The sequence below is a fragment of the Mustelus asterias genome, chromosome 2 (assembly GCF_964213995.1).
Source record: "Mustelus asterias chromosome 2, sMusAst1.hap1.1, whole genome shotgun sequence".
NCBI lineage: Eukaryota > Metazoa > Chordata > Chondrichthyes > Carcharhiniformes > Triakidae > Mustelus > Mustelus asterias.
Window position 1 is genome coordinate 10305221 of NC_135802.1, and position 11320 is coordinate 10316540.

Consider the following 11320-nt stretch of genomic DNA (forward strand, 5'->3'; position numbering starts at 1 on the left):
TGTATTCACAGTCCCTCACTCCTGGATTATACCCAATCTCACTCACTCCCCTAATACTGTATTCACAGTCCCTCACTCCTGGATTAGATCCAATCTCACTCACTCCCCTAATACTGTATTCACAATCTCTCCTGGGTTAATTTGATTTATTGTCACATGTATTAGCATACAGTGAAAATATTGTTTCTTGATTGCTATACAGACAAAGCATACCATTCATAGAGAAGGAAAGGAGAGTGCAGAATGTAGTGTTACAGTCATAGCTAGGGTGTAGAGAAAGATCAACTTAGTGCGAGGTAGGTCCATTCCCTGGCAGCAGGGAAGAAGTTGTTCTTGAGTTGGTTGGTACGTGACCTCAGACTTTTGTATCTTTATCTCGACGGAGAAAGGTGGAAGAGAGAATGTCCGGGGTGCGTGGGGTCCTTAATTATGCTGGCTGCTTTGCCGAGGCAGTGGGAAGTTTAGACAGAGTCAATGGATGGGAGGCTGGTTTGAGTGATGGACTGGGCTACATTCACGACCCTTTGTAGTTCCTTGCGGTCTTGGGCAGAGCTGGAGCCACACCCAGCTGTGATACAACCAGAAAGAATGCTTTCTGTGGTGTATCTGTAAAGGTTGGTGAGAGTCGTAGTGTGGAGCTTGCACATTCTCCCTGTGTCTGCGTGGGTTTCCTCCGGGTGCTCCGGTTTCCTCCCACATTCTGAAAGACGGGCTGGTTAGGTGCATTGACCTCAACAGGTGCTGGACTGTGGCAACTCGGGGAATTGATTTGATTTATTATTGTCACATGTATTAACATACAGTGAAATGTATTGTTTCTTGCGCGCTATACAGACAAAGCATACCGTTCATAGAGAAGGAAACGAGAGTGCAGAATGTAGTGTTACAGTCATAGCTAGGGTGTAGAGAAAGATCAACTTAATGCAAGGTGAGTCCATTCAAAAGTCTGACAGCAGCAGGGAAGAAGCTGTTCTTGAGTCGGTTGGTACGTGACCTCAGACTTTTGTATCTTTTTCCCGAAGGAAGAAGATGGAAAAGAGAATGTCTGGGGTGCGTGGGGTCCTTAATTATGCTGGCTGCTTTGCTGAGGCAGCAGGAAGTGAGGACTGAGTCGATGGATGGGAGGCTGGTTTGCGTGATGGATTGTGCTACATTCAGGACCTTTTGTAGTTTCTTGCGGTCTTGGGCAGAGCAGGGGCCATACCAAGCTGTGATACAACCAGAAAGAATGCTTTCTATGGTGCATCTGTAAAGGTCGGTGAGAGTCGTAGCTGACATGCCAAATTTCCTTAGTTTTCTGAGAAAGTAGAGGCGTTGGTGGGCTTTCTTACTATAGTGTCGGCATGGGGGGGACCAGGACAGGTTGGTGGTGATCTGGACCCCTAAAAACTTGAAGCTCTTGATCATTCCTACTTCGTCCCCATTGATGTAGACAGGGGCATGTTCTCCTTTACGCTTCCTGAAGTCGGTGACAATCTCCTTCGTTTTGTTGACATTGAGGGAGAGATTATTGTTGCTGCACCAGTTCACCAGATTCTCTATCTCATTCCTGTGCTCTGTCTCGTCATTATTTGAGATCCGACCCACTACGGTGGTGTCATCAGCAAAGTTGAAAATCGAATTGGAGGGGAATTTGGCCGCACAGTCATAGATGCATAAGGAGTAGAGTCGGGGGCTGAGAACACAGCCTTGTGGATCACCGGTGTTGAGGATGATCCTTACTCATAGAGTCATAGACGTTTACAGCATGGAAACAGGCCCTTCGGCCCAACTTGTCCATGCCGCCCTTTTGTTAAACCTCCAAGCTAATCCCAATTGCCTGCATTTGGCCCATGTCCCTCTATACCCATCTTATCCAGGTAACTGTCCAAATGCTTTTTAAAAGACAAAATTGTACCCGCCTCTACTATAACCTCTGGCAGCTTGTTCCAGACACTCACCAACCTCTGTATGAAACAATTGCCCCTCTGGACCCTTTTGTATCTCTTCCCTCTCACCTTAAGCCTATGCCCTCTAGTTTTAGACTCCCCTACTTTTGGGAAAAGATATTGACTATCCAGCTGATCTGTGCCCCTTATTATTTTATAGACCTCCATAAGATCACCCCCTCAGCCTCCTACGCTCCAGAGAAAAAAATCCCAGTCTATCCAGCCTCTCCTCATAACCCAAACCATTAAGCCCCGGTAGCATCCTAGTAAATCTTTTCTGCACTCTTTGTAGTTTAATAATATCCTTTCTATAATAGGGTGACCAGAATTGTACACAGTATTCCAAGTGTGGCCTTACCAATGTCTTGTACAACTTCAACAAAACGTCCCAATTCCTGTATTCAGTGTTCTGACTGATGAAACCAAGCATGCCGAAAGCCTTCTTATCCACTCTGCCCACCTGTGACTCCACTTTCAAGGAGCTATGAATATGTACCCCTCGATCTCTGTTTTGTAACTCTCCCCAGCGCCCTACCATTAACTGAGTAAGTCCTGCCCTGGTTCAATCTACCAAAATGCATCACCTCGCATTTATCTAAATTAAACTCCATCTGCCATTCGTCAGCTCACTGACCCAATTGATCAAGATCCCGTTGCAATTGAAGACAACTTTCTTCACTGTCCACTACGCCACCAATCTTGGTGTCATCTGCAAACTTACTAACCATGCCCCCTATATTCTCATCCAAATCATTAATATAAATGACAAATAACAATAGACACAGCACTGATCCCTGAGGCACAACGATGGTCACAGACCTCCAGTTTGAAAAACAACTCTCTACAACCACTCTCTGGCTTCTGTCAAGAAGCCGATTTTGTATCCATTTAGATACCTCACCACTGGTTGTGAGTTAGGAAGTTCAGGATCCAGTCGCAGAGGGAGGTGTCGAGGCCCAGGCCACTGCATTTCATTGCAGTGTTAATGTAAGCCTAACTTGTGACTAATAAACAAACTTTACTGACATAAACTAATCTCACTCACTCCCCTAATACTGTATTCACAGTCCCTCACTCCTGGATTAGACCCAATCTCACTCACTCCTCGAATACTGTATTTCTCTCTACAATATGCCAATGGAAATGCTAATTTTAAATATTTAAAAATCCAATTGCAATGTCACACAGAAGGGTATTAAATGTACTGTTTGGTATTTGCGCAGGAACAGCAAATTCATGCCTTAAATATTTGTAAGATATTGTCATACCGTGAGTTGTTGTACATTAATATCACAAGAATCTTAGAAATCTTAGAAACCCTACAGCACAGAAAGAGGCCATTCGGCCCATCGAGTCTGCACCGACCACAATCCCACCCAGGCCCTACCCCCATATCCACCCACTAATCCCTCTAACCTACGCATCCCAGGACACTAAGGGCAATTTTTAGCATGGCCAATCAACCTAACCCGCACATCTTTGGACTGTGGGAGGAAACCGGAGCACCCGGAGGAAACCCACGCAGACACGAGGAGAATGTGCAAACTCCACACAGACAGTGACCCAAGCCGGGAATTGTACCCAGGTCCCTCGAGCTGTGAAGCAGCAGTGCTAACCACTGTGCTACCGTGCCGCCCTATTTTTTGAGTCGCTCTACATTAGATACAGGTTATGTGGTTATACACTGACATAATCAGGAATAATCGGAAGTTTTTATTTATTAGTGTTATAAGTAGGCTTACATTAACACTGCAATGAAGTTACTGTGAAAATCCCCTGGTCACCACACTCCGGCGGCGCCTGTTCGGGTACACTGAGGGAGAATTTAGCATGGCCAATGCACCTAACCAGCACGTCTTTCAGACTGTGGGAGGAAACCGGAGCACCCGGAGGAAACCCACGCAGACACGGGGAGAATGTGCAGATTCCGCACAGACAGTGACCCAAGCCGGGAATCGAATGCTGCCTCGGCAAAGCAGCCAGCATAATTAAGGGCCCCACGCATCCCGGACATTCTCTCTTCCACCTTCTTCCGTCGGGAAAAAGATACAAAAGTCTGAGGTCACGTACCAACCAACTCAAGAACAGCTTCTTCCCTGCTGCTGTCAGACTTTTGAATGGACTTACCTTGCACTAGGTTGATCTTTCTCTGCACCCTAGCTATGACTGTAACACTACACTCTGCACTCTCTCCTTTCCTTCTCTATGAACGGTTTGCTTTGTCTGTATAGCGCGCAAGAAACAATACTTTTCACTGTATGTTAATACATGTGACAATAATAAATCAAATCAAAGTTAAGAACAAGTTTTTAAAATGGACGATAATTTTCACTGTCACTCTTCCTCGAGACTAGCTTTAATTGCAGATTTATTAACTCAATGACGGGATTTAAAACTGTCCCTCGGGCAACATACTGGCCCTCTGTCCACTGACATTATCAGCATGCCCACCCCAGACTGTGGCAAAAGAGTACAGAACTGAAACGTTAACTCCACCTTGTCTCTCCACAGGTGCTGCCAAACCTGCTAAGAGTTTCTTTTTGCATGTCAATGGGGTGGATAAACTTATTTGTATTTTTTTTAAATCTTGGCCAACCTCAAAAATGTATTTCCGAATCGACATGTTTTGTTCTCCAGCGCGGGTCAGGGAGGCGCCTCTGAAGCCACAATTCCGTGAGGCGCCTTGGCAGCAAGCTGTATGGAAAGGTGCGGCTATTCCCGGCTGTACCGTGTTCGCAAACACTGCAGCAGAGGATTCCGATGATCTGGAATGTGTAGCCTCAAAGGGCGGTGGTAGCAACATTCAAAAAAGGAAATGAGGACTGGGAAAGGGAAACACTGACTGGGCAATCGGGAATGTGATGGGGTGGCACATGTATAATGGGTCACATGGCCTCCTCCTGTCCCGTCTCATTCAATGATGATGATTATTTCACGGATCTTTGGGTAGGAGGTAGAGAAGGAGAGCGAGTCCTAATGCCATCCACAACTCCTCCTCCCCCAGAAAAAAGACACCTCTTATTAATACAAATTTATTTTGTAAATGTGATAGAAAATGTGTGGCCTATCCCACTGCGGAGATTTATTACAATTCCCCTTCACTGGCCAGGGGGTTACTGGTCTCACGTTGATAGCTTTGAACCTGACATGCATTTGTTAGGCGCTGGGAATGGCACAATATAAAACACAGACAAACTCGGCGAGTATCGCCACAAAAGCATCAAAGCAATGGAATTTATCTCTCAAAATGAACCAAACAATATCAACCTCAGATGAGAGAGACCAACTCCACACAGCACACACCAGAGAGACCAACTCCACACAGCACACACCAGAGAGACCAACTCCACACAGCACACACCAGAGAGACCAACTCCACACAGCACACACCAGAGAGACCAACTCCACACAGCACACACCAGAGAGACCAACTCCACACAGCACACACCAGAGAGACCAACTCCACACAGCACACACCAGAGAGACCAACTCCACACAGCACACACCAGAGAGACCAACTCCACACAGCACACACCAGAGAGACCAACTCCACACAGCACACACCAGAGAGACCAACTCCACACAGCACACACCAGAGAGACCAACTCCACACAGCACACACCAGAGAGACCAACTCCACACAGCACACACCAGAGAGACCAACTCCGCACAGCACACACCAGAGAGACCAACTCCACACAGCACACACCAGAGAGACCAACTCCACACAGCGCACACCAGAGAGACCAACTCCACAGAGCGCACACCAGAGAGACCAACTCCACACAGCACACACCAGAGAGACCAACTCCACAGAGCACACACAGCAGAGACCAACTCCGCACAGCACACACCAGAGAGACCAACTCCACACAGCACACACCAGAGAGACCAACTCCACACAGCACACACCAGAGAGACCAACTCCACACAGCACACAGCAGAGAGACCAACTCCACAGAGCACACACCAGAGAGACCAACTCCACAGAGCACACACCAGAGAGACCAACTCCACACAGCACACACCAGAGAGACCAACTCCACACAGCACACACCAGAGAGACCAACTCCACACAGCAGAGAGACCAACTCCACAGAGCGCACACCAGAGAGACCAACTCCACACAGCGCACACCAGAGAGACCAACTCCACACAGCGCACACCAGACAACCCAACTCCACTCCGCACACAGCAGAGAGAGAGACCAATTCCACGGAACACACACCAGAGAGAGAGAGAGAGAAAGCAAATCCCGTTCTGGAGCTGTTAAACTGATCATTAATTCTACTCTAGGCGGGCAAAACATCAGCAAGGACTGCCCTGCTTAATTAAAGGTACAATGCAGCATTGAAATATTCCACATTTCCACCCCATTCTTTTGAATACACCCCATCATTTATAAATAAAGCGAGCAATCACCACTCCCTCCCCTTACACTGAAATATTATGTGAACATACCATTGTCCACTCCATTGCACTCCCACGGCTTGGGTTCCACTTTCCCGGTCTGCATGTTGTCCAGATTTTACAATCCACTTTGCTGAGTTTAGGCAGCGAGGTGCGTGTGTGAAGGGGGGGGGGGTCTTTAAATCGCCACTGGTCCCAAGAGGGTGAGACAGGAACGCTGGCGATGCCCTGAGCCGAGCTGCACTGCTCGCTAGGCTGGGCAATGTGCTCTGATGGGGAAAGGCGACCCGCCCCCTCAGTCCGCTCGGCGCCTCCTATCCCTCCGTGCCTGTCACCCGCCACGTGTTGGAGAAGCTTCAAAAAGCCTCCAAGCACTCCCTCCCTGCAAACTCCAAGCCTCAGCAGCATTTCACAACTCATTCAAGATACACTTTAAACACACAGATGGAATTCCACCGCTCTCTCCCCAGTAAAACATTCTTTAAAAGTTAGAAGTCTCACGACACCAGGTTAAAGTCCAACAGGTTTATTTGGAATCACGAGCTTTCGGAGCGCTGCCCTTTCCATCAAGTGAATTACCTGATGAGACTCACCTGATGAAGGAGCAGCGCTCCGCACCCGGAGGAAACCCACACAGACACGGGGAGAATGTGCAGACTCCGCACAGACAGTGACCCAAGCTGGGAATCGAACCCAGGTCCCTGGCGCTGTGAGGCAGCAGTGCCACTGTGCTGCCCACACTGTGTGTATTTACACCAGAGGGAATACCCCTAATTGCCCCTTGAACTGAGTGGCTTACCAGGCCATTTCAGAGGGCAGTTAAGTATCATTGCTGTGCCTCTGGAGTCACATGTAGACCAGATCGGGTAACGATGGCAGATTTCCTTCCCTAAAGGACATTAGTGAACTTCAATCTGGTGTTGTGAGACTTCTTACTGTGCCCACCCCAGTCCAACGCCGGCATCTCCACATCATCTTTTAATAAAAGGACAAGGTGTAAAGGTGATTTACTTGGCCGGGCGAAGGTGTATCCTTTGGCCCAGAGGCGGACCCTGCGAGCAGCGAAATAGGATTTCATTTTCACCAAAGCACCATCCTTCCTCCTGGCTCCTCTTGTGAGCTGGAATAGCAATAACACAGGAGTGACGGATAGCAAGCTGAGCATTCATAGAGTTCCTGCAGTGCCCTGAATGGAGGCCATTCAGCCCATCGAGTCTGTTTAAAGCTTATTTTATTAATGTCACAAGTAGGCTTACATTAACACTGCAATGAAGTTACTGTGACAATCCCCCAGTCGCCACACTCCGGCGCCTGTTCGGGTACACTGAGAGGGAATTTAGCATAGCCAATGCACTTTACCAGCACGTCTTTGGGACTGTGGAAGGAAACCGGAGCATCCGGAGGAAACCCACGCAGACATGAGGGAGGACATGCAGACTCCACACAGACAGTGACCCAAGCTGGGAATCGAACCCAGGTCCCTGGCACTGTGAGGCAGCAGTGCCACCGTGCCACCCCCACTGTGTGTGTTTACACCAGAGGGAATATCTTTCTGTTTATTATCCTTTCACAGGATGTGGGTTTCGGCTTTTTGCCCACCCCTAATTGCCCCTTGAACTGAGTGGCTTACTAGGCCATTTCAGAGGGCAGTTAAGTATCATTGCTGTGGCTCTGGAGTCACATGTAGACCAGACCGGGTAAGGATGGCAGATTTCCTTCCCTAAAGGACATTAGTGAACCGGGTGGGTGTTTAATGGTTTCATAGAAAATAGGAGCAAGGTGTAGGCCATTCAGCCCTTCGAACCTGCTGTGCCATTCAACATGATTATGGCTGATCCTCTCATCTTAATACCATTCTCCAGCACTCTCCCCACACCCCTTGATGCCTTTAGAATCTAGAAATTGTCTATTTCCTTCTTAAATATATTCAGTGATTTGACCTCCACTGCCTTCTGTGGCAGAGAATTCCACAGGTTCACCACCCTCTGAGTGAAGAAATTTCATAGAATCAGGCGACACGGTGACACAGTGATTAGCACTGCTGCCTCACAGCGCCAGGGACCCGGGTTCGATTCCCGGCTTGGGTCACTGTCTGCGTGGAGTCTGCACGTTTTCCCCATGTCTGCGTGGGTTTCCTCCAAAGATGTGCGGATTAGGTTGATAGGGCAAGGATATCCTTTGTTAGATAAGGAGACCAAAGCTGCATACAATACTCCAGGTGTGTTTCATGGTCACCATTACTGAGAATAGGTTTTAATTCCATTTGTATTAACTGAATTTAAATTCTAACCCAATACCTCAGGGCATTAGCCTGCGCTGATGGATTAATAGCCCTGTGACATTCGCACCACACTATCACCTCCCCTTAATTGAAACCCAATGTCCTATATATAACACGGTTTCCGTTCTAACCCTCCACATGGCAGAGTGATATCAATAGGAATGTTCTCAAGGTACATTTTTTTAATGTAAAACAAAAATTGCCTAAATATGTTTGCTTTTTATCTTGGTGCAGAGCAGTTTCTGATCCTTAAAGCTAACCACTAACCCTAGCACCCTAATCCCAATTTGGGAATATGAGGCCATCCATTATGCACTCAAGAAAAACCATAAGGAAGTAGACCACTCGGCCCATCGAACCTGCTCCCCCCCATTCAACACCATCATGGCTGCTCTTGGGTTTCAACTCCATTTTCCTGTCCGTTCCCCATATCCATCAGTTGGCAGTTAGGGAGGCAAATTCAATGTTCGCATTCATTTCCAGAGGGTGAGAATACAAGAGCAGGGATGTACGTCTGAGGCTGTAGAAGGCTCTGCTCAGACCCCATTTGGAGTATCGTGAGCAGTTATGGGCCCCGTACCTAAGGAAGGATGTGCTGGCCTTGGAGGGGGTCCAGAGGAGGTTCACAAGAATGATCCCTGGAATGAAGAGCTTGTCGTATGAGGAGCGGTTGAGGTGTCTGGGTCTGTACTGGATGGAGTTTCGAAGGATGTGGGGGGATCTTATTGAAACTTACAGAATACTGAGAGGCCTAGATAGAGTGGACATGGAGAGGATGTTTCCACTCGAGACTAGAACTCGAGGGTACAACCTCAGAGTGAAGGGATGCTCCTTTAAAACAGAGATGAGGAGGAATTTCTTCATCCCGAGGGTGGTGAATCTGTGAAACTCGTTGCCACAGAGGGCTGTGGAAGCTAGGTCATTGAGTGTCTTTAAGACAGAGATAGATAGGTTCTTGATCAATAAGGGGATCAGGGGTTATGGGGAGAAGGCAGGAGAATGGGGATGAGAATCATATCAGCCATGATTGAATGGTGAAGCAGACTCGATGGGCCGAATGGCCTAATTCTGCTCCTATATCTTAATTCTCCGAGAGACCAAAAATCTAACTGAGCCTTAAAAGTATTCAACGATGGAGAACCCACAACCCTCTGGGGGAGAGAATTCCAAAGACTCACAACCCTCTGAGTGAAGAAATTGCTTCCATCTCAATTCGAAATTATCCGCCCCTTATTCTGAAATTCTTAAGACCAATTGAAGTCCGTATGTATTATGCTCACCCTTGGAGGGATCTAACTCGCAACCTTAAACCCAATCACACGTGCGAAATGGAGGATCCCAGAAAGACCAATTGGGGAGGTGTTGGTATAGTGATAATGTCACTGGGCTTGTAATCCCAAGCCCATCCTAATACTCTGGGGACACGGGTCCAAACCCCACCACTGCAGCTGGTGGAATTTAAATTCAATGAATTTTTAAAAATTAAAAGCTCTGCCTCAATGGTGACCATGAAACTGATCAATTGTTGTAAAAACCCACCTCCTTTAGGGAAGGAAATCTGCCGTCCTTACCCGGTCTGGCCTACATGTTCCGCACACATGAGGACGGCCTAAACCGGGATGTTGGATTTATGTCACATTATCAGTAACCCCCACAGCTTGCCTCCTGATCTTGCAGAATCTTACTAGCCGTTCTGTCTGGAGACAATACACATCTCTTTAACCTGTGTTTAATGTTCCCTCCACCCACTTTATCTTTAAGACCTGGCTGGCTGTAGAGATTTGCATTCTAATCAGTGTACACAACTTGATTTTGTGTCTCTGTGCACTGTTGGAGAACAGATTTTCATTCCATCTGACGAAGGAGCTGTGCTCCGAAAGCTTATGGTATTTGCTACCAAATAAACCTGTTGGACTTTAACCTGGTGTTGTGAGACTTCTTACTGTGCTTACCCCAGTCCAACGCCAGCATCTCCACATCATGACTACCTGTGACTCCAGAGCCACAGCGATGTGGTTGACTCTTAACTGTCCCTCTGAAATGACCTAGCGAGCCACTCAATTGAAGGGCAATTAGGGATGGACACTAAGTGCTGGCTTTGTCAGCAACGCCCATACCCCATGAATCAATAAAAAAGATTCTAAATACTGAGGGAGTGTGGGGGAAAAGTAAAAGAGTCCAACAGCCCAAGAAGACAATAAGTAAAGGCGAGTGGACATGCACAGAATGTCAAATGGAATATTAGCCTTTATCTTAAGGTGTCTGGATTACGACAATAAATGTAAAAAAAATTAAAGTTTATTTATTAGTCACCAGTAAGGCTTACATTAACGCTGCAATGAAGTTACTGTGAAATTCCCCGAGTCGCCACAGTCCGGCACCTGTTCGGGTCAATGAACCTAACCAGCACGTCTTTCAGATTGTGGGAGGAAACCGGAGCACCCGGAGAAAACCCACGCAGACAATGTGCAAACTCCACACAGACAGTGACCCAAGCCTGGAATTGAACCCGGGTCCCTGGCGCTGTAAAGCAGCAGTGCTAACTACTGCGCTACTGTGCTGCCTTGAATAAAGCTTCAGTTGTGCCAAGCCGTGGCCAAACCCTCATCTGAAGTGCGTTCAGTTCTGGGCATTGAACCTGAGGAAGAATAGATTGGCCTTGGAAAGGGTTGCAGTACAGTTTCACCAGGAAGGTACCAGG

The 11320-nt window shown here is 47.5% G+C and overlaps 1 protein-coding gene across 1 annotated transcript in view; it reads right to left on the reverse strand.

Annotated features, from left to right (window-relative positions):
* The window catches only part of plcd1a (phospholipase C, delta 1a), a 147629-nt gene extending 140921 nt beyond the window's left edge, over positions 1–6708 (reverse strand). The window contains 1 exon segment of the mRNA XM_078231141.1: positions 6390–6708. Within this exon segment, the coding sequence (XP_078087267.1) occupies positions 6390–6444 (55 nt within the window). The 5' untranslated portion in view covers positions 6445–6708.
* Positions 6709–11320: the final 4612 nt, after the last annotated feature.